The sequence below is a fragment of the Bufo gargarizans genome, chromosome 3 (assembly GCF_014858855.1).
Source record: "Bufo gargarizans isolate SCDJY-AF-19 chromosome 3, ASM1485885v1, whole genome shotgun sequence".
Classification (NCBI taxonomy): Eukaryota; Metazoa; Chordata; class Amphibia; order Anura; family Bufonidae; genus Bufo; species Bufo gargarizans.
This window is the reverse complement of record NC_058082.1, coordinates 87,341,461-87,366,123: the sequence shown is the minus strand read 5'-3', so window position 1 is coordinate 87,366,123 and position 24,663 is coordinate 87,341,461. Positions and strand designations below refer to the sequence as shown.

At 48.4% G+C, this 24,663-nt stretch overlaps 1 protein-coding gene across 1 annotated transcript in view; it reads right to left on the bottom strand.

Annotated features, from left to right (window-relative positions):
* The window catches only part of ZDHHC20 (zinc finger DHHC-type palmitoyltransferase 20), a 49,705-nt gene extending 27,399 nt beyond the window's left edge, over positions 1-22,306 (bottom strand). The window contains exons 1-3 of the mRNA XM_044284920.1: positions 22,133-22,306; positions 3,114-3,140; positions 1,052-1,146 (exon numbers count right to left, since the gene is read on the bottom strand). Coding sequence (XP_044140855.1) covers positions 1,052-1,146; positions 3,114-3,140; positions 22,133-22,280 — 270 coding nt within the window. The 5' untranslated portion in view covers positions 22,281-22,306. The remainder of the gene's footprint in view (positions 1-1,051; positions 1,147-3,113; positions 3,141-22,132) is intronic.
* Between the last annotated feature and the right edge of the window lie 2,357 nt (positions 22,307-24,663).

Genomic DNA, 24,663 nt, shown 5'->3' with positions numbered 1-24,663 from the left:
CTGCTACTGTGTTTTCTGGCACCCACTAAATTTGTGAAAGCTGAGGTGTTTCAAGAAAAGTCACAATTTATCATGGGACTTCTGACTTTTTTTGCTTAAGTTTACACAAAGAACTGGTGCAATCTGCTTAGTAAATGTGGGCCATTGTATATTCCGTTACAGGAAATTTTCATTGTAAGCTGCTGCTTTACCGAAATGAAACTGGAAATCTCCTATAACTGCTCTATAATACTGGCGCCTGCACGGTAGGAGGGGAGTCTGATGGGCACTAAGATGGTTGAGTGAATGGTGAGGATCAGAGAAGACAAACAGATCAGTTTACTCAAATTCCATAGCCTATAATGAGCCCTGTGTACCGTCAGGAGACGGCCCCCCCGGGCCGCTACGTCAGCAGGAGACGGCCCCCCCGGGCCGCTACGTCAGCAGGAGACGGCCCCCCCGGGCCGCTACGTCAGCAGGAGACGGCCCCCCCGGGCCGCTACGTCAGCAGGAGACGGCCCCCCCGGGCCGCTACGTCAGCAGGAGACGGCCCCCCCGGGCCGCTACGTCAGCAGGAGACGGCCCCCCCGGGCCGCTACGTCAGCAGGAGACGGCCCCCCCGGGCCGCTACGTCAGCAGGAGACGGCCCCCCCGGGCCGCTACGTCAGCAGGAGACGGCCCCCCCGGGCCGCTACGTCAGCAGGAGACGGCCCCCCCGGGCCGCTACGTCAGCAGGAGACGGCCCCCCCGGGCCGCTACGTCAGAAACTGAGATTTAATTGACCTTAATATACTGGGGAACTTTATGAAACAAACAGAAGGAATTGCATTTTACATCAGTGTAATTTAAAAGGGTATTCCCATCTTGGACTTGTGTGGCATATACACAGAATAGGACATGAAAGTCCGATAAATGAGGGTCCCACCTCATGGACCTGTACCCATCTCCAGAATGGGGCCCTGTTCACTGGCTGTAGCATTGTCTCTCTCCATTCACTTCTATGGGAGCTGCACTTGCACTTTACAAATTCAGTCAAGACCGCACAGTCATACACAGATTGCTTGGACCTTACCTCTTTGGATGGATTAGCTGGACAGGAAAATATAGTCTTCCAGTAGGACCACACAAACATTATAAAAAACATGTGAAAAAACACCAGGTAGATAACTAAAAAGGCAAAAAAAATAAAATAATTAAAAACAGTCAGTAACATGGATCTTGTCACAGTAAACAACTTTAGCTCGTCCGTTTTTTGATATATATTGACGTCAGTATAAACAAGGCCATGCTAGGAAATATGGACATTATACAAATTTACCCGAATCCAAAATTTTAAATGCAGCTATTCGGAAACTAGAAATATGCTTTGTGGAAGAAAATCATGTGATGGAGACCGAGGTACACGGCGCGTTAACATGCCGTTATCAGGGCGGCGTGCTGTGCTGAGCTGTGCAACTGTGACCCATATGCTTATTGGCACCTGGACTATGGAGATTTAGTCTGTCCGAGTTTTCTGATCTTGCACGGATAGGGGCATGTGGGCCAGGACGTGGGTGAATGACGCACGCTTAACCTTTGCTCCATTTATTCAGGGAGCTCAAAACTCTCATTCTTGTGACTGGTGGGGTCCCAGCAGTAAGACCCCCACTGAGCAGATACTTACACAAGGGATTGTGTGGATAAGGGATGACTTTATAGCTCGGGAAAACCTTTTATGTGATTTTCTGGGTTATCTATGCAGTAAGCTTGGTTCTGTTACCGGATCTATACAGTAAGCTTGGTTCTGTTACCGGATCTATGCAGTAAGCTTGGTTCTGTTACCGGATCTATACAGTAAGCTTGGTTCTGTTACCGGATCTATGCAGTAAGCTTGGTTCTGTGACCGTATCTAATCTATACAGTAAGCTTGGTTCTGTTACCATATCTATGCAGTAAGCTTGGTTCTGTTACCGGATCTATGCAGTAAGCTTGGTTCTGTTACCGGATCTATACAGTAAGCTTGGTTCTGTTACCGGATCTATGCAGTAAGCTTGGTTCTGTTACCGGATCTATGCAGTAAGCTTGGTTCTGTCACCGTATCTATGCAGTAATCTTGGTTCTGTTACCGGATCTATACAGTAAGCTTGGTTCTGTTACCGGATCTATGCAGTAAGCTTAGTTCTGTCACCGGATCAATGCAGTAAGCTTGGTTCCGCTACCGTATTTATGCAGTAAGCTTGGTTCCGTTACCGGATCTATGCAGTAAGCTTGGTTCTGTTACCGGATCTATGCAGTAAGCTTGGTTCTGTTACCGGATCTATGCAGTAAGCTTGGTTCTGTTACCGGATCTATGCAGTAAGCTTGGTTCTGTTACCGGATCTATGCAGTAAGCTTGGTTCTGTTACCGGATCTATGCAGTAAGCTTGGTTCTGTTACCGGATCTATGCAGTAAGCTTGGTTCTGTTACTGGATCTATGCAGTAAGCTTGGTTCTGTGACCGTATCTAATCTATACAGTAAGCTTGGTTCTGTTACCATATCTATGCAGTAAGCTTGGTTCTGTTACCGGATCTATGCAGTAAGCTTGGTTCTGTTATCGGATCTATACAGTAAGCTTGGTTCTGTTACCGGATCTATGCAGTAAGCTTGGTTCTGTTACCGGATCTATGCAGTAAGCTTGGTTCTGTTACTGGATCTATGCAGTAAGCTTGGTTCTGTGACCGTATCTAATCTATACAGTAAGCTTGGTTCTGTTACCATATCTATGCAGTAAGCTTGGTTCTGTTACCGGATCTATGCAGTAAGCTTGGTTCTGTTATCGGATCTATACAGTAAGCTTGGTTCTGTTACCGGATCTATGCAGTAAGCTTGGTTCTGTTACCGGATCTATGCAGCAAGCTTGGTTCTGTTAATATATCCATCTCTATACCACCCATGACCCATGGTAGCCTTAATCTGCCCCTGTCCCCCGACTTAGGTAACAAGCACATTTAGCTGTGGTGATCCTAAAAATTAATGGGGGATGAGAACTCATAACTACGGCCACCTTGACAGGAATTCAGGAATTGACTTGTCATTTCAGTCTCCCAATAGATCAGAATAATTACTGTACATAATATACCTAAAATACATAAAACTGGTGAATGAAAAACTTACCTTTTTCAGTGTTCGAATTTATTGTGACTGTAATAAAAGGAAAAGAAGAAAAATTACCTATTAATATCTACAATAATCACATTCAGATTTTTCCTTTCAAAACAGGGCTTTCCAATAAACCTATATACCGCACTTAAACTAATCAGAACAATATAACCTAAACATATTTCTCCTATAGATTATATATTTGTCAAAAAATAAAATTCTTGGCTTGTGAAGGTTTTTCCCGAAGCACAAACATAATGCCCAGGTATAAAGCCTGGGGGGGGTCAGGGTGTGACAGCTGACCGCTGTGTCATGCACCGCGCCCTCAGGCCCTTCTCTAAGCAAACATACTTACCACCTGTAGGGTTGTCTGGCATAGAAAACCAAATTCTAGATGTCCTATCCATGTTTAGAATAGTTGGTGTCTTGCCTCACTGCACTGCGATGCCCTTAAAGGGAACCTGTCACTGGAATTTTGTGTATAGAGCTGAGGACATGGGTTGCTAGATCGCCGCTAGCACATCCGCAATACACAGTCCCTATAGCTCTGTGTGCTTTTATTGTGTCGAAAAAAAGATTTGATACATATGCAAATTAACATAAAAGAGTCATATCTTACTTGTGTGACCAGAGAAGAGTCACATTTTCAAGCGCTGAATCATCTCAGGTTAATTTGCATATGTATCAAATCGGTTTTTATACATAATAAAAGCACACAGAGCTATGGGGACTGGGTATTGCGGATGTGCTAGCGGCCATCTAGCAGTCCATGTCCTCAGCTCTATACCCAAAATCCAGGTGACAGGTTCCCTTTAAAGGGAACCCGTCATCAACTTTATACTGCCCTCAGTGAGATCAGCATAAAGTACTGACAGAAATGCTGATGTCAGCGGTGTGTCACTCATCAGCTATATGTAAGTGGCTGCCGAGAACCAGCATCATAATCATTACAGCCCAGGCCTGGAAAAGAGTCCAATCTACCTGAGAAGAGTCCTGGTTACTCATAATCTCCTGCTCTCCCCCCATCTGCTGATGATTGGCAGTTCTCTCCTAGAGAGAAAGGGAGAAAACTAGGTAGAAGACTGTCAGTCATCAGCAGGTGGGCAGGAGAGCAGGACTTCATGTATAACCAGGACTCTTCTCAGGTGGCCGTGACTCTTCTCCAGGATTGGGCTGCAATGATTATGATCCTGGTTCTCGGCAGCCACTTAAATTTAGCTGATGAGTGACACATCGCTGACATCAGCATTTCTGTCACTATATTATGCTATCCTCAGTGAGATCAGCATAAAGTTGATGACGGGTTCCCTTTAAAGCTCATGTCAGCAGCATTTACATGGTAGTCAGACGGCGGGCATTATGTAAGGAGGACCTTTGTCAAAAATAGAAACCGACATTTAATTATGTGCCAGCCAGCAACACTTCACTACGAGAGTGCTGTATGCACATCATAGTGGACACAATCCAGAAGTGAAGTGGTTAATCACGGTTTACAAGTCACTATTGTCATAAGCAGATCTCTCATTTTGCGAGTTGTCACCTGAGCAGAACAGGGGAACAAGTCAGAGACAAGACGGGCCACTGCCAAAAAACAAATACAATATTGGTCAAGTCATGCAAACAAACGACGTAAGGGAAGTTACTCAGCGCGGCGTCCACTTCCTCATCACAATGTACGCGGCCTGCAAGCCATACACCCAACCCCTGAGAGAACACCTGCGGCGTACCCCACCACGTACGGAAGATCTGCAGAGAGGACCTGCCGGTCTGCACAATGGCCTGAATTAGAGGTCTGAAAAAGAGGGAAATGCAGTGAATGTAAGGCAAATCTGGAAACGGACAGGGTCTAGGGGTTAAAACTCATGCAGGCAGGTCTTCTCTGCAGATTTTCCGTACGTGGTGAGGTACGCAGCAGGTGTTCTCTCAGGTATTTGTGGCATGAAATACTACATGATAGATTTTACATGTAGAGCTGTGAAGTAGTAGTTCAAGGAACATTCCAATGAATTTAGAAAACCCATTTTCAGACGCTCCACTGGTAATTCACCTGCTCAGGTCCCTCATGTCCTGGCCACAGTGAATGGCGTATTTGCTCTGGAGGACCTCACACATCGAAGGATTACATGGCAATTCAGTGCAATCATGTAATACTTCATTTCTCCTGTGGGGGAGCTGCAGGGGAATATGACTGCTGGATTCACATATTACAGCTGATCGAGCAGGGCAACCTGTAATCTGAAAAGTCTGGGTGACCCTTTAAAGGGGTGGTCCCATTAAAGGGGTTTTCCTATGTGTTTAAAATTGATCACCCAGCCTCAGGATAGGTCATTAATATCTGACTGGTGGGAGTCCCACACCCAACCGCCACATCGATCTGCTGTTTAAAAAGGAAGCTGCAGTGCTCCATTGAGCGCCGCGGTCCTCCTGACAGCTTACCAAGCACAGCGCCGTACATTGCCTTCTCAAACAGTGGAACGGCGGGGGTCCCTGATGACAGACCCCCACCAGATACTGATGACCCTTCCTGAAGATAGCTAACCATACTTACTTTCCAACCCATATTTCAAAACTGGAATTCATGGTGTAAAAATGCAAAAAGTCACAATTTTTTTTCGCCGAAGCCGAACTTTTTGTAAGCCAGAATTCTGGAGTGAAGGTGTGATAAATCAGGGCCTATATGTTCTGCCACCTTGTTACAGAAAATAATATACCGTCCTTGGTAAAATATGCCGCATGTCATATAAGGTAAGCAGAACGCTGACATCACGCACCTCGGGAGCTTCCTGCATTAGCACTTTCTCCCGGCCTCTCGCTCTGACTCCAGGCTCCGGCACCTGCCACTTGTCCTTACACATCATGTCTTGCCTTCACTACCTCTCTGAATACGGCCAGATACTGCAGTAGACATGTCTAGGCTGTACGTGATGGATGAGCCCCCCTGCGGCATGTACAGGGGAAGCAAAGGAGGTCTTTGCCGCACCCCCCCCCCCAATCAAAATTGGTAAATACACTACTATTCCATCAAATTACGGAAGCCGCTTACACCACCCATATTATATCAATGGAGACCATGACAGACTTCAGCTCAGTCCCTAAGGAAGAATTATTTATTACGGAACAGCGGTAAATGCTGTAGTGCGGTAATATATGTTTACATTGGGTAAAAAATGCGGAACGAACATCGCCGATGTCCGTGTTTTGCGGATCCGTGGATCTTCAAAACACACACGGACGTGTGAATGGACCCTAATCGGTGGGCGTCTGACACCCGGGACCCCCCGATCAGCTGTTTGAGATGCCTTCTCCCGGCTTACCAAGCACAGCGCCGTACATTGTATATTGGCTGTGCTTGGTACTGCAGCTCAGCCCCACTGCGCCTAGGCCATGTGACCAATGAACATGTAGTCACTCGGCCTAGGAAAAGCTGGCGAAGGCTGCAGCGTTACTGCAAGCGCCGCTTTCTTCTCGGACAGCTGATTGGCGGGGGTCCCAGGTGTCTTACCCCCACCGATCATATACTGATGACCTACGCAGAGCTGCTCAGAGTCCATTGATCTTATAGTTATTTGTATTCTATGTCCCATCTCAGGTCCAGTCCGCGTGTGGACAGATCCCCACACGGTACTGTGGATTTTCACTGGGGAACGGCTTGTATTTTGGGATTTGTGGTCTTACACTTTATACTACAATCAGCACAAATCCTATACGTCGGCTTTTCACACCCTCCTCCTGGCTTCCCATCAAACAAGCCCCTACAGAGACCTTTGTCACTAGACGTGTCCCTTGGTGTCACACGCCCGTATGTCTGGCTTTCAGAACCCTTGCCAAACCAGAAACTGTGGGAGACCCACCCACCCCAAAACCGATATCTGAGGTCACACTTCTGGAGAGGCTTCAATGACACTTTAATCTACTGCAATTACACTCCATGTACAAAACCCGCAGGCCGAGAGTCCGGCATATGGGTGCGTTCAGTAGTTTACACAGGATAGGCTCAACTTCGCAGCACATCAGGATTCTGCCACCAGCTTCTTAGGTTTCTGAATGCTCCTCATAGAAGGGGGTCCCTCACGTGGGACCCCACATTTATCAGCGAGAGCGGCGAAGCACCTGAACTGGCACCATGTTTTATAATATCTCCCCAGCAGCAACGTCCTCAAATATACCTGATCTTCAGGGTTTCCTAAAGCCAAGTTAATTTAAAAAAATGAGGTTGTGTCCTTGCCTTTTCTTAGGATAGACCAGTAACATATAGTAGGGGACCCCCACCGGTCGCCAGTGTGAAGGGGCTTGTAGGCTTTTTCACGATGCTCACTTGAAGGTGTCCTGAAGGTTGGACCTCCACCGATCAAAAACATGTACAGTACGAAACTGTACGCTGGACAGCTCCACACCAAGCATCAAATCGAGCACGGTATAAAAGCAGAGGTCTTTGGGGGCTCCACAGGGCTGTGGAATGTGGGCACGAGCCTCTAAAAACATGGGATGGTCCAGTTTTAAAAAAAATACCTCTTTCAAATGCCCCAATCCTGGGGCCCTCATCTCAGAGAACAAAGAGCCTCTCTTGCTCTGGAGGACTTGTCATGTCCTGCATTGCCCAGAAGCCAGCAGCTTTCAGTGAGCACAGTGTAATGCTCGATTTCCCCTGTGATGGCGCTGCAGGGATACTGAACACCACAGCCAGGTTTTACTGCTGATCGCTCGGGATTCCAGCAGAGGGGCCACTATGTGATTAGCTTATTATCTAGGGGCCCTACTAACAAGAACCCTTTACAGAGGTTGTCCAACTTCATATAGTCTATTAAACACCCCCCACAGACACCCAGCCCGATCTGTCAAGGGAGGCATACTTACCTGCTCCCAGACGCTCGGTTCTGGCTCCTTCGCTGCAATTCAGTTCCCACTTGTAAACTTCCAGCATGGATGGCTTCACGGGCGCCGACGCAGCCAATAAGTGGCCGCAGAACTGATGGGTCCTCAAGCGCCACGTCACTGATGGGTCACATACTGCGTAAGGATGTCACCTCAGCAGCCAGTCATTGGCTGCAGTGGTGTAACTGACCCCAGTCCATTAAATATAGAGATCAAAGTGCAGGTGGACCCACAGAGCCAGAACCGAAGGTTGGGGAGTCTGTAAGTATGCTTCCCTTGACAGGTCCTGCTGCGTGGGGTGGATTTAAAAAAATGAAGTTAGACAACCCCTTTAAAGTCTATTTTTTAACTGGAGGTAAAGCCATGCTATATACTATACATGTCCTGCTTCTAGGGGTAATACTTTAAGACACACCGCATCCAATGGAGCACGGCACAAAGGTTTTTTTTTCTCCAAATTCATAAGGGAACGTTGGCGCACAAGGTTAGGTAAGGACCCGTACATTTTTATGGGCGCTGTGTTACGGTTCTATACAACCTGCAGGTTGTAACATGCACCAGTAAAGTAATATAAAAAAAGAAGTTCCTACTTTACTACAATGGAAGGAGGAGGAGGTTTCCACTTCAGGCCTCATCCAGCTCATTACGACATAATGGCATACTTCCGAAAGTAATCACAGGCTGAGAGCGGAGCACTTCACACCGGTGTAAACATATAGCGCCACATGGACACAAAGCAACACAAAACTCAGTCACACACAGCGCACGGACACATACTCCATGCATGCAACGAATACACAAGAAACAACACTAAATAAAAAGCCATACAACCCCCATGTAGTGGATATGGGGATGCAAAAGCAGACATAACGCGGGGGATACGACCGAACATAAAAGCAACACAATATAGATTACGGCTAAAAATGCACAAGAGTGTATGTAAAGCCTAGGGCTCTCACAAAGCTGACGTGGGAGATAAGACGTTGGCAGACACCGCTGGTTCTCTATAGATAAGTATGGGGTCAAGCCAATTGTCCCCCCAACATTAATTTGTTAGGATGTGCCGCCCAATATCTAATGGTTCACTTCTCACAGTACATGGAGATCTGGGTGTTGGGGTAAAGATCTTCACAACCCATTTACATAGATTTTTTGACATTGGCTTTAACTCGGTACAGCGGCACGCAGAGTAAGGGGACTTTCACACTAGCGTAGTTAGAATCCGGCAGGCAGTTCTGGCAACGGAACTGCCTGCCGGATCTGGCAAACCGTATACAAACGGATAGCTTTTTTCCCCCCGGTATTCAGTATTCAAAGATCAAAAGAGAAACTAGCTCCTCCTATATGCGCAGACCGGAAAACCGGACCCGGCAATTTGCAAAACACTTGGTACCGGATCTGGCATTAATACATCTCTATGGAAATTAATGCCGGATCCGGCAAGTGCGGCATTGTTCTGGGATTTTGTCCAGAAAAAAAAATACTGCAGCAAGCTGCGGTATTTTGTCAGGTCAGATACCGTACAAGGGATGGAACAGAAGACATCCTGATGCATACTGAACGGATTGCTTTCCATTCAGAATGCATTAGGACAAAACTGATGCGTTTTTTACGGTATTGAGACCCTTTATCAGATTTCAATACCGGTAAAGAATAACGCTAGTGTGAAAGTATCCTAAACACTGTTCTGCAGTGGAACCGCATGCGGAAAATCTGCAGCATTTGGGTTAAATACACATGACAGTGAAAAAACAGCCATTAAAAATGGATACACTGTCAGTTTTTCGCGGCCATTTTGCATCCATGCATCTATTTTCTGGATGTTTATCCATTTTTAATGGCGTTTAAAGTATCCATTAAAAACTCTGTGAATTTTATTGGCTTTTTGTTTTTTTAACATCCCAACTAGGGATGAGTGAATCAACTTCGGATGAAACATCCGAAGTCGATTCGCATAAAGCTCCATACAGTATTAGAATGTATTGGCTCCGATGAGCTAAAGTTATTACTTTGCATAATAACTTCAGAAATTGATTTATACTGTAAAAAAAACATTTCCTGAACTCTGGTTCGGTTCCAAGATCCTTCACACAAAAAAAAAAAAACACAACACACCTCACCACATCGACTAAGGCTACTTTCACACTTGCGTTCGGAGCGGATCCGTCTGGAATTTGAACAGACGGATCCGCTCCTATAATGCAAACGATGGGATCCGTTCAGAACTGATCCGTCTGCATTATATTTTACTGAAAAAGTCTAAGTACAATTTGTATTCAGATGGATCTGGATCTTACATTGAAAGTCAATGGGGGCGGATCCGTTTGAAAAATGCACCATATTGTGTCACCTTCGAACGGATCCGCCCCCATTAACGTCCATTGTAACTCTGGACGGATCCGTTTGCCTCCGCACGGCCAGGCGGACACCCGAACGCTGCAAGCTGCGTTCGGGTGTCCGCCTGCTGAGCGGAGCGGAAGCCAAGCAGAGCCATACTGATGCATTCTGAGCGGATCCGCATCCACTCAGAATGCATTAGGGCGGTACGGATGCGTTCGGGGCCGCTTGTGAAAGCCTTCAAACGGAGCTCACAAGTGGAGCCCCGAACGCAAGTGTGAAAGTAGCACACGAGAGGAAACACTTGCTCCACACTGGAAGCACCAGGACCTGGACATCATGTGACGCCATGTTAATGGGAGTGTCAGGTCCTACTGCCTCAAGTGCGGATCAAGTGTTCCCTCAAGTGCAAGTCGATGAGGTGAGAATTTATTTTTATTTTTTTAAACCCTAAAAACCCTTTTTTCCCCATAGTGTCCCCAAGACATGTCCTATTTTTGGGTGGCCTCTATTCGTGGCCTTCATGTGAATAGCCCCATAGACTGTAACCGGGAGGCTGTTTCCGGCTGGATCCGTCATTGCTGGAATTCGGCCTGGCCCCATTCACAGTAGTGGGGACCGGCGGAGATCCGGGGGCAACCTGGAAAATATGCCAAGAAGTGGCCGGATGAAGACCCCTGCGCGCAGTGGCAGCGGACGGATCTGCATGAACGCAGATGTGAAACAAACCACTAGTTCTGAAACTATGCAGCTCTGTTCAGTGACTTCTTCCGTCCATAGGTGTGGCCCTTCTTACTCACACCTTTGACATTCTCCTTGTAGGTGAAAAGTACAGTCTCCTACATCTTCTGGTGCTTTATATTTACAGTGCCTTGAAAAAGTATTCATACCCCTTGACATTTTCCACGTTACACCCACACACCTAAATGTATTTTATTGGGATTTATGTGATAATACACCAACACAAAGTAGCAAGTATGTGTGAAGGGAAAAGAAAATGATACATGGTTTTCAAATTTTTGGTAATAAATAAAAATCTGGAAATTGTGGCATGCATTTATATTCAGCCCCCTGCACTCTGATACCCCTAAATAAAATCCTGTGTGACCAATTTCAAAATCCGAAGCTGAACTCGGCTTCCTTAATGAGGCACAAACCCAAGTTCGGCTTTAGATTTTGAAACCGTAATGTATGCGCAGGACCGAACTGTAACGTCACAGGCACGAGATCTTGCGTTACATGTGGCTAGAAGAAGGCCTTAGCAGAGCCCATACATTTTACTGCGGTACAGAGCGCATATTATAAACAAAGTTCTAAAACAAATCAGGTTCAGATAGAGCAGTCCGAACCGGATTCGCTTAAATCTACTCAGAATAATTACAGCTGCTCTGTGAAGGCCTCAGAGGTTTGTTAGAGAACATTAGTGATCAAACAGCATCATGAAAACCAAGGAACACACCACACAGGTCAGGGATAAAATTGTGGAGAAGTGTAAAGCAGGGTTAAATTATAAAAAAATATCCCAAGCTCTGAACAGCTCACAGAGCACTGTGCAATCCATCATCCGAAAATGGAAGGAGTATGGCACAACTGCAAACCTACCAAGACATGGCCATCCACCTAAACTGACAGCCCAGGCAAGGACAGCACTAATTACAGAAGCAACCAAGAGACCCATGGTCACTCTGGAGGAAAACCTGGTTCACCTTACAGTAGGACAACGACCCTAACCATACAGCCACAGCTACACTGGAATGGTTTAGATCAATGTTCCTCAACTCCAGTCCTCAGGGCCCACCTACCAGTCATGTGTTCAGTATTTCTTTAGTATTAATGTCAGTGCATCAAGACTTACCACAGGTATTCATTCTGTGGGATATCCTCAAATCGTGACCGGCAGGTGGACCCTGAGGACTGGAGTTGGGGACCACTGGTTTAGATCACAGCATACGTTAAGCCTTGTTCACACGTCAGTGTTCGGTCAGTGATTTCCATCAGTTATTGTGAGCCAAAACCAGGATTAGATCCTCCATAGACATAAGGTGTAAGGGAAAGATCTGCACCTGTTCTGTGTTTAGGGCCGCATCTGGTTTTGGCTCGCAATCACTGATGGAAATCACTGACCAAACACTGATGTGTGAATGAGGCTTTAGAATGTCCCAATCCTAAATCCCACTGAGAATCTGTGGCAAGACTTTAAAATTGCTGTTCACAGAGGCTCTCCATCCAATCTGGCTATTAAACATTTTGAAAACCAGGTATCATTCTTTTCACTTCACACGTACTTGCTACTTTATGTTGGTCTATCACAGGGATCAGCAACCTTCGACACTCCAGCTGTTGTAAAACTACAACTACCAGCATGCTCCTTTCACTTCTGCAGGAGTTCAGAGAACAGCCAAGCAAGTGTGCATGATGGGAGATGTAGTTTCACAACACCTGGAGTGCCGGGGGATGCTGACCCCTGGTCTATGACATAAAATCCCAATAAAATACATTTAAGTTTGTGGGTGTAACATAAAAAAAATGTGGAAAATTTCGAGGGGCTTGGACACTTTTTCAAGGCTCTGTAAAGTGAGGCGCTGCTTCTGTGGAGCTATAGGACGACGTCTGCTGGATGCACTGTAATAAGCATTAGGAAATCTGCACAAGGCTGCATTAAAAAGCTCCAGAGCAGCTGTTCTCAAACTCCATACCAATAGGCACAGAATTAGGGCTCATGCACACTGTGCGCCGCCCATGCCGTGCATTGGGGGTTGCAAATTGCTGTCCAATTCACAGGGCACCGTCCGTGTGGCCTGCTCTGACAAATGCAGACCCATTCAACTTGAATCAGTCCGTGATCCGTCCACGCCACGAAAAAATAGAGCATGTTTCATTTTTTTAGGGTGCGTAGGCATGGACCTAAATGCCACGAAAGAGCTCTGTAGTGCTTCAGTGGCCTTCCACTCCGTAACTTCCAGATTCAATTGAATGGGTCCGCATACGTGGTACAGTGTGCACGCGGCCGATGCCCGTATATTGCGGAACCACTGTCTGCAGGCCGCAATTCAGGCACGGCCCGTTAGTGTGCATTTATAAGGAAGGAGGATCCGGCAACATTACATAGAGCTGTGAAAAATATCCAATTTTCCTGCAACTTTGAATTCTCGTGCCAGTGTTACACGGCTTCCTGGAGGCGATCTGGTATTTGGGCCCCATCAGGCCGATAGTGCACTGCACAGAAATCATCAATGTCCGACCGATGGACACCTGCACCGATGCCAAGAAGAGGCGGTGTAACGCCTGGTGACTGCGGCAGAGCCCAAATTGCCTCTTTGTTCTATAAGGCATGTATATGGTGGGGAAAAACTTTTTCTTTTTTTTGGGTGTGTTCATTCATTTCATGCACAAAAGGAACCTATAAAGTGTTTAAACATCCCCATATATCACACAGATGCCACATACTGGTCGTCCTGTGACCATTACATAGCCGCACAGCACGGGGCCTGACAGCTGAAGAAATCCTAATCCTCCAGTACTAATCTGACCGGGATTGGACTCGTCACTAGATTTCTCAAAGCAACAAGGGCACCACTGAGGGAGGTGGAAATGTTCTTACATGCTGAACCTAGACGCATGTTCTTATAGGACTGTACGCTTTATAATACTGGATAATGGTCCCCAGGATCTTATCGGGCTCCATATGGGCGCAGAATTTCCCAAAAGTCAGTGGAAACTTGCATGGCAATAGGGAAAACCATACGGTACAACAGCGCGCATGCTACGGTTGTATGAATGAAGCCATCATGGCCTGATCTTTAGACAGACATCTAGCATAGTGAAGAGGCCTCCCTCTTCATTACTGTACTGTGGCTATGGGTTTACATCTGGTCTGCAGCCTATTGCTATCCAGTAGTGCTGACTACAACCCCCAGCATGCCCTGACAGCACAGCTGAGGTTTCACAACCGCTGAAGAGTCATTATAAAACTGTCTACAAGGAAAACTGTCTTTGTTGCTCATAGCAACCAATCACAGCTCAGCTTTTATTTTTCAAGAACACTGTAAGAAGTAATAGCTACACTGTGATTGGTTGCTATGAGCAACAAAGACAATATTTATTTTTATTTTTTAGACAATGGGGGAGATCAAAGGAGCTGTGAAAAATGAAAGGTAGAATCTGATTGGTTGCTATGGGCGACTAAGCCAGTTCTACTTTACACCAGTTTGATAAATAGGTTCATGAAGCCCCTCCTAATAGCTTGTAATTTAAATGGTTTCATGGCGGCCAGATTTACCATCACATCTTCACAGGTGAGGGGCATAAAAGTGTAATAAAGTCCTTCCTCCCCCAATAATCTGAGTGGACCCTACAGCGATAACACTCACACGTCTCCCCCCCCGTACCAACCCCCATGGCTGCCGCCTCTACCGGCACAGACTGTTGTGTAAGAGCAGAGGGATGTCGGAGATGACAGGAAGTGTGCTGCCTCCGAAACAAAAGAGGGCGACCACAAAGAAACAGGCGACAATTACACCACATAAACCTGACAGACGTCATACACTGCCGCTCTGCAGACCTACCCTACAGGGAGGACAGAGACAGGCGGGGACAGAGACAGGCGGGGACAGAGACAGGCGGGGACAGAGACAGGCGGGGACAGAGACAGGCGGGGACAGAGACAGGCGGAGACAGGCGGGGACAGAGACAGGCAGAGACAGGCGGGGACAGAGACAGGCAGAGACAGGCGGGGACAGAGACAGGCAGAGACAGCGGGGACAGAGACAGGCAGAGACAGGCGGGGACAGAGACAGGCAGAGACAGGCGGGGACAGAGACAGGCAGAGACAGGCGGGGACAGAGACAGGCAGAGACAGGCGGGGACAGAGACAGGCAGAGACAGGCGGGGACAGAGACAGGCAGAGACAGGCGGGGACAGAGACAGGCGGGGACAGAGACAGGCGGGGACAGAGACAGGCGGGGACAGAGACAGGGGGGAACAGAGACAGGGGGGAACAGAGACAGGGGGGAACAGAGACAGGGGGGAACAGAGACAGGGGGGAACAGAGACAGGGGGGAACAGAGACAGGGGGGAACAGAGACAGGGGGGAACAGAGACAGGGGGGAACAGAGACAGGGGGGAACAGAGACAGGGGGGAACAGAGACAGGGGGGAACAGAGGAGACAGGGGGGAACAGAGGAGACAGGGGGGAACAGAGACAGGGGAGGGATAGATAATGCCACGCTTGCTCTCCATGAATCCCATAAGGGGTTATAAGGGACCATGTGATGAAGCACTTTGGGGTTCACAGGGCTCAGGAGTCCTCGGTATGGACTAGCGCACAGCGTAGGGACCCTCTGTAAGCTTACTGCGGGGGGAGGGATGTGAGCGAGTAGAAAGATGACATTTACATATTCTGAATAGTCATAAAAATAGTCGCAAGTCCCTTTTTTAACCACCCGTGTGACAATATCTCGTTGCACAGCCGGTTTTCTGCCATGTTTAGAAGTTGGGCAGGATGAGGGTTGGAATTGGGGGTAGTGCTGGAGGCCGTACCCGGGCCAGGACTCCTGCCCCGGCAAATTTACTAACATGTACGTCGCGAAACAGACATAAATGTTGGTGAAAAACTGCTGCGGCCAGGGGCTGTAGTAGTGTTCCTGTCCAGGCACATGGACGGCCTTAGGCCCCTTTCACACGGGCGAGTATTCCGCGCGGGTGCAATGCGTGAGGTGAACGCATTGCACCCGCACTGAATCCGGACCTATTCATTTCTATGGGGCTGTGCACATGAGCGGTGATTTCCACGCATCACTTGTGCGTTGCATGAAAATCGCAGCATGCTCTATATTCAGCGTTTTTCACGCAACGCAGGCCCCATAGAAGTGAATGGGGCCGCGTGAAAATCGCAAGCATCCGCAAGCAAGTGCGGATGCGGTGCGATTTTCACGCATGGTTGCTAGGTGACAATCGGGCTGGGGACCCGATCTGTATTATTTTCCCTTATAACATGGTTATAAGGGAAAATAATAGCATTCCGAATACAGAATGCAAAGTAAAATAGTGATGGAGGGGTTAAAAATAAATAAAAAATGTACTCGCCGAGTCCACTTGATCGCGTAGTTGCGGATCTCTGTCTTCTTCTGTAATGTTGAGATTGCCGGCTAAGGACCTGTGGTGACGTCACATCACATGATCCCTCACCATGGTGATGAACCCTGTGATTGGACCATAGTGACGTCACCACAGGTCTTTTGCCAGGTCCTGAAGATAGAACAGAGACCGGCAGCTATGGGTTTTTTTTTTTTTTAACCCCTCCATCCCTAATTCACTTTGCATTCTGTATTCAGAATGCTATTATTTTCCCTTAGTACAAGGGGGAAATCTGAGATAGGAGTAAAAATCCGGTGTTAGTAAATCGCCCCCTGTGTCTTTTCAGCCATCTAGCCATGATAGTAGTTTAGGGCTGCTTTCTATGGTGGTGGATTCCCTTTAAAGGGGTTGTCCAGGTTCAGCGCTGAATCCAGGACATGACCTCCCCCTCCCTCATTTACCATGTATGAATGGAGCATCGGAGCATCGCTGCATTGCGCAGGGCAAGGGCTGTTTGTTTACTGCCAGGCTTTTCATGGGTATGCTAGGCAGAGGCTTCCACCTAGCAGTGAGCCCAGCAACATCGCCAGAACAAATGGGCGGTCTTTAGCGCTGCCCTAGGCTGTTTTACAGGCTGAGACAGCACTAAAGCCCGCCCATTAGTACCGGTGACATCACTGGGAACACTGCTAGGCGGAAGCCTCCACCTAGCATACTGCGAAAAAGCCAGGTACGTCACCAGAGCAAAAAATGTTTCGATCCTCCACTCATACAGGGTAAATGAGAGAACGGGAGCTCATGTCCGGGGTCAGCTCTGAACCTGGACAACCCCTTTAACGCTCTGTTCACACTGGTATAAGAGTTACGTTGCTATTTGGCCATCCTAATAATGTTCTATAGCAGGGATGTTCAACCTGCGGCCCTCCAGCTGTTTTAAAACTACAACTCTCACCATGCACTGCTGTAGCTGGAGGGCTGCAGGTTGGGCGTTCCTGTTCTATAGTGTATGGGAATAATATATGTATCCGCACTGATGGCCTTAATAACCCCCACCGCCGAGCACAATCCTGTGGCTGTGGTGTTCTTAGGGTGTATGTACCTTCTTTCCTTTAGATCAGGGATCAGTAGAACTTCAGCTGCTGTGAAACTACAACTCCCAGCAGGCAAACATGCTCTGCTGTTCTTCCAACTTCCAGAGAAGTGAATGGAGCATTCTGGGAGTTGTCGTTTCTGGAGTGCCGGAGGTTGCTGATCCCTGCTGTAGATGTAGAGGATGTCCCCTTGTCACAGTCCTGGTACGAACAGACGAGGGGAGACGTCTCTGTACTGCCCCCCATATATTTCTGCCTAGTCTAGGTCAGGCCCCACTGGTCAAACACTGTTGGCCCCTCCTAGGGGTAGGCCAGGGATCTCCAACCTGTGGCCCTCCAGCTGTTGTAAAACTACAACTCCCAGCATGCCCAGATAGCTGCAGTCAGTCTGGGCATAGCAATAGCTTCAGATTTGCCATTGCATAGTGGACAAGAATTTCCGAATTCTCGCCCACACGTTGCTTAAAAAAATGCAGCAAAAAAAAAGTGCGTCATTGCAGATTTTAAAACCGCATAATGTCTCCTGTGGACGTCACCCTCTCTAAGGGAGCGGGGGAAGCCTGCTGGCTTTTCCGCTGCAAAATACATGTAAGGGTCCATTCACACGTCCGCAGTGTTTTGCGGATCCACCGGGCCGGCACCCCAATAGAAATGCCTAATCTTGTCTGCAGGGGCTACGGAACGGACATACTGATGCGGGTAGCACATGGTGTGCTGTTTGCATTTTTTGCGGACCCATTGAAATGAATGGGTCCTCATCCTATCCTGTCTGAGCATAGGTGTGGGTACCATCTCTATCCTAGAGATATGCCCCCAATGTCTGAGATGGCAATACCCCTTTAATCTCAGTATTTTCTCTCACGCCGCAGATACAAATATCTATAGAAATCACAAGGCACCAGACGAAGCACGCAGCTTTTCTAGAAGCTCTCCACAGAAGAACGTGCTCCATGTCCAGGACCTCCTCTACACACAGAAAACCTCAGGCTGTACACACAGGGGTAGTATGGTTCCTGGTGGGATCCTGTCAGTCGGCTGGAGCCGGCCGTTCCGTAAAATGCAGAACGCACGCGGCTGATATCCTGTGTTCCGTGGATCTGTAATTTGTGGACTGCAAAATATCCAAAAGGTAGTGAGCGAGGGCCCTTACTTTAGATTGTGTGAAACCTGAGAGACAAAAACCCCACCGACGCCAAATACATATATACTGTATAGCATACATTCCAACTGTACGCGTGGGCAGCAGATACGGTGTACACACAGCTAAACATATTGAGTGTCACCGATGACAGTTTCACTGCAAGTTCTGGCATAAATAAAAAGCCGCAACACCCCTTTTTGTGACTTTTCAAACAGAGTTCTTGTTTTTACGCAGTTACGCCACTTGGGGGTGTTGAGGGAGTGTACACACACACACACACACACACACACACACACACATATATTACACATTTGAGCACAATGTAAACATATAACATAGTGAATCATCAGGCAGTGTGTACATATGTATACCAAATTTGAGGACAGGGTACACAAATATAATATTCAGACATATCTGTATACATATGTTATAATGACACATAATAGTCACACACACACGGTATGAGGACAGCATACAGTCACACACACACACACACACGGTATGAGGACAGCGTACACACACACACACACACACACGGTATGAGGACAGCGTACACACAGGGTACAGTCACACACACACACACGGTATGAGGACAGCGTACACACAGGGTACAGTCACACACACACGGTATGAGGACAGCGTACACACAGGGTACAGTCACACACACACACGGTATGAGGACAGCGTACACACAGGGCACAGTCACACACGGTATGAGGACAGCGTACACACAGGGCACAGTCACACACGGTATGAGGACAGCGTACACACAGGGCACAGTCACACACGGTATGAGGACAGCGTACACACAGGGCACAGTCACACACGGTATGAGGACAGCGTACACACAGGGCACAGTCACACACGGTATGAGGACAGCGTACAGTCACACACACACACACACGGTATGAGGACAGCGTACACACAGGGCACAGTCACACACGGTATGAGGACAGCGTACACACAGGGCACAGTCACACACGGTATGAGGACAGCGTACACACAGGGCACAGTCACACAGTATGAGGACAGCGTACACACAGGGCACAGTCACACAGTATGAGGACAGCGTACACACAGGGTACAGTCACACAGTATGAGGACAGTGTACACACAGGGCACAGTCACACAGTATGAGGACAGTGTACACACAGGGTACAGTCACACACAGTATGAGGACAGTGTACACACAGGGCACAGTCACACAGTATGAGGACAGCGTACAGTCACACACACACACACACACGGTATGAGGACAGCGTACACACAGGGCACAGTCACACAGTATGAGGACAGCGTACAGTCACACACACACACACACGGTATGAGGACAGCGTACACACAGGGCACAGTCACACAGTATGAGGACAGTGTACACACAGGGCACAGTCACACAGTATGAGGACAGTGTACACACAGGGCACAGTCACACAGTATGAGGACAGTGTAACACAGGCAACCACAGGGCTACAGTACACACAGGGCACAGTCACACAGTATGAGGACAGTGTACACACAGGGCACAGTCACACAGTATGAGGACAGTGTACACACAGGGCACAGTCACACAGTATGAGGACAGTGTACACACAGGGCACAGTCACACAGTATGAGGACAGTGTACACACAGGGCACAGTCACACAGTATGAGGACAGCGTACACACAGGGCACAGTCACACAGTATGAGGACAGCGTACACACAGGGCACAGTCACACAGTATGAGGACAGTGTACACACAGGGCACAGTCACACAGTATGAGGACAGTGTACACACAGGGCACAGTCACACACGGTAAGAGGACAGTGTACACACAGGGCACAGTCACACAGTATGAGGACAGTGTACACACAGGGCACAGTCACACACGGTAAGAGGACAGTGTACACACAGGGCACAGTCACACAGTATGAGGACAGTGTACACACAGGGCACAGTCACACAGTATGAGGACAGTGTACACACAGGGCACAGTCACACAGTATGAGGACAGCGTACACACAGGGCACAGTCACACAGTATGAGGACAGCGTACACACAGGGCACAGTCACACAGTATGAGGACAGCGTACACACAGGGCACAGTCACACAGTATGAGGACAGTGTACACACAGGGCACAGTCACACAGTATGAGGACAGCGTACACACAGGGTACAGTCACACAGTATGAGGACAGCGTACACACAGGGTACAGTCACACAGTATGAGGACAGCGTACACACAGGGCACAGTCACACAGTATGAGGACAGCGTACACACAGGGCACAGTCACACAGTATGAGGACAGTGTACACACAGGGCACAGTCACACAGTATGAGGACAGTGTACACACAGGGCACAGTCACACACGGTAAGAGGACAGTGTACACACAGGGCACAGTCACACAGTATGAGGACAGTGTACACACAGGGCACAGTCACACACGGTAAGAGGACAGTGTACACACAGGGCACAGTCACACAGTATGAGGACAGTGTACACACAGGGCACAGTCACACAGTATGAGGACAGTGTACACACAGGGCACAGTCACACAGTATGAGGACAGTGTACACACAGGGCACAGTCACACAGTATGAGGACAGCGTACACACAGGGCACAGTCACACAGTATGAGGACAGTGTACACACAGGGCACAGTCACACAGTATGAGGACAGCGTACACACAGGGCACAGTCACACAGTATGAGGACAGTGTACACACAGGGCACAGTCACACAGTATGAGGACAGCGTACACACAGGGCACAGTCACACAGTATGAGGACAGCGTACACACAGGGCACAGTCACACAGTATGAGGACAGTGTACACACAGGGCACAGTCACACAGTATGAGGACAGTGTACACACAGGGCACAGTCACACACGGTAAGAGGACAGTGTACACACAGGGCACAGTCACACAGTATGAGGACAGTGTACACACAGGGCACAGTCACACACGGTAAGAGGACAGTGTACACACAGGGCACAGTCACACAGTATGAGGACAGTGTACACACAGGGCACAGTCACACAGTATGAGGACAGTGTACACACAGGGCACAGTCACACAGTATGAGGACAGTGTACACACAGGGCACAGTCACACAGTATGAGGACAGCGTACACACAGGGCACAGTCACACAGTATGAGGACAGCGTACACACAGGGCACAGTCACACAGTATGAGGACAGTGTACACACAGGGCACAGTCACACAGTATGAGGACAGCGTACACACAGGGCACAGTCACACAGTATGAGGACAGTGTACACACAGGGCACAGTCACACAGTATGAGGACAGTTTACACACAGGGCACAGTCACACAGTATGAGGACAGTGTACACACAGGGTACAGTCACACAGTATGAGGACAGTGTACACACAGGGTACAGTCACACAGTATGAGGACAGTGTACACACAGGGTACAGTCACACAGTATGAGGACAGTCTCCTCCTCTCCAGGCGCAGCCTCCTGTACACACCAGACCTCATGTGCCCCCGGGCGGACGCGCGGTACTCACCGACACACAGCTCCACCACGTACGCGTAGTAGGACCAGCACAGGACCAGCGTGATGAACACCACCGGGATCCAGCCCACCACCCGCTGGCAGCAGCGCAGGACGTGAGACGGCGCCATGATCCCGCAGCAGCTGCCGGTACCGAGCATGCTACTGTCACTGCACAGGGGGCGGGGCCAAGATACGACCTGCGAGTCTGCCACACCCACCTGCGACGTCAGCACTGACGCCACGTCGCAAGGAGCGCTGGGTGGTGGTCGGGGAAGAGCTCGGCGGCGGCACAGACAGTGCGGGGGGCAGTAAGAGAGGAGAAGCCTGGTACTTGTCAGGAGAGTCCATGTCCAGGGTAGATCGATCTGTGACCAGGGGGTATCTATTACCAGCTATAATCAGCTGCAGTGGTATCTGCCTTACAGTGGTCGTTCATGTGTAGAGGATGGCACCTGGTGACAACACTTCAGGTAGCATCAGTATGTCAGGTGGAGAAACCGTACCTTCTAGTCCAAGGAGGGAGAAGATCAGCCATTGTTTTTCTCTTCAGTCCCATTTCTCACCCAATGTCTGTCTACAGGTGAAATTTGAAAAATTAGAATATTGTGCAAAGTTCATTTATTTCAGTAATGCAACTTAAAAGGTGAAACTAACATATGATAGACTCATTACATGCAAAGCGAGACATTTCAAGCCTTTATTTGCTATAATTTGGATGATTATGGCTTACAGCTTATGAAACCCCAAAGTCCCAATCTCAGGTCCCCTTTGCTCAGGGGGTATGGATTAATTAGCTGACTAGAGTGTGACACTTAGAATATTAAACCTTTTCACAAAATTCTAATTTTAAGCTGCATTAATGCAATTCCTTTTAATTTGCATTACTGAAATAAATGGACTTTTGCACAATATTTTAATTTTTTTAACTTTCACCTGTATAAATTCTTAACAGCACCTAGTCCCATTTGTGCCCCCCACAATAGTGCTGCCCCTTTAGTGCACTCTGACAGTAGTGCTGCCCCCTTAGTACCCTCTCACAGTAGTGCTGCCCTCTAAGTGCCCCCTCACAGTAGTGCTGCCCCCTAAGTGCCCCCTGACAGTAGTGCTGCCCCCTTACTACCCTCTCACAATAGTGCTGCCCCTTTAGTGCCCTAGGACAGTAGTGCTACCCCCTCACAGTAGTGCTGCCCTCTAAGTGTCCCCTCACAGTAGTGCTGCCCTTTTAGTGCCCCCTCACAGTAGTGCTGCCCTCTAAGTGCCCCCTCACAGTAGTGCTGCCCTCTAAGTGCCCCCTGACAATAGTGCTGCCCCCTTACTACCCTCTCACAGTAGTACTGCCCACTTAGTGCCCCCTGACAGTAGTGCTGCCCTCTTAGTACCCTCTCACAGTAGTGCTGCCCCTTAGTGCCCCCCTACAATAGTACCCCCTCGCAATAGCGCTGCCCCCTCACAATATTGAAGCCCCTGTCGATTTTTTTAAAATAAAAAAATGCGCTCTTCTGATCCCATTCCTGGGATGACTGGATCACCTCATCCTTGTCTTGTGCTCTCTCCTGTGATGATGTCACTGCTGCCTACTGGGTACTGCATATGCCAGGAAATCAGTGGCAGATTACGTCTACCATAGGTCCCGGGCTGTTCACAGAACTTGGTCCCCTTGGCATAGGTACAGTCTCCCCCCCTCCCCCGCTTTCCCTATAGGATTAGCAGGCCGTGTCCTCCCTGACCACCCTCCACCAGGGCCTGAGCCCTCCCCAGTCTGTGCTGCATTGATCGTCTCCATCCCTCTTTTCTGCCATGCACACACTGGTGTACTGGAAGTTATGTGCCAGTACAGTCTGTTAAGCTGGTGAGCCCCTTGGAAAACTCGGGCTGCGGGCAGCCTCCCAAACCGTCCATATTATAATTCCCCATTGCAGAAAATGGTGGAGCAGGGAGCTGACGGCTATCACTTTCATCATTGTATTCAGCTGTATCCGCGTCCTCAGGAAATTGGGACGTGCTGCGCGGCAGGTCAATATCTGCAAGGAAAAATATCCACAAATTGTACATAAGTTTTGTGTAAGGGGACTTTTACACTTGAGGCAGAGGATTCCGGCAGGCAGTTCTGTCGCCGGAACTGCCTGCCGGATCCGTCAAAACGTATGCTAACTGATGGCATTTGTCAGACTGATCAGGATCCTCATCCGTATGACAAATGCATTGAAATGCCGGATCCGTCTCTCCGGTGTCATCCGGCATATATTTTTTTTCACATTTTTTGAGCATGCGCAGACCGCAATGTCGGATCAGTTTTGCCGGAAAACTCAGGGCAGGATCCAGCATTCCGGCAAGTATTCCAGAATTTTGGACGGAGATAAAACCGTAGCATGCTGCGGTATTATCTCCGTCCTGAAAAGGCAAAAAGACTGAACTGAAGACATCCTGATGCATCCTGAACGGATTGCTCTCCATTCAGAATGCATGGGGATAAAACTCATCAGTTCTTCTCCCCTAGGACGGAACTCGATGCCGGAAAAGAATAACGCTAGTGTGAAAGTA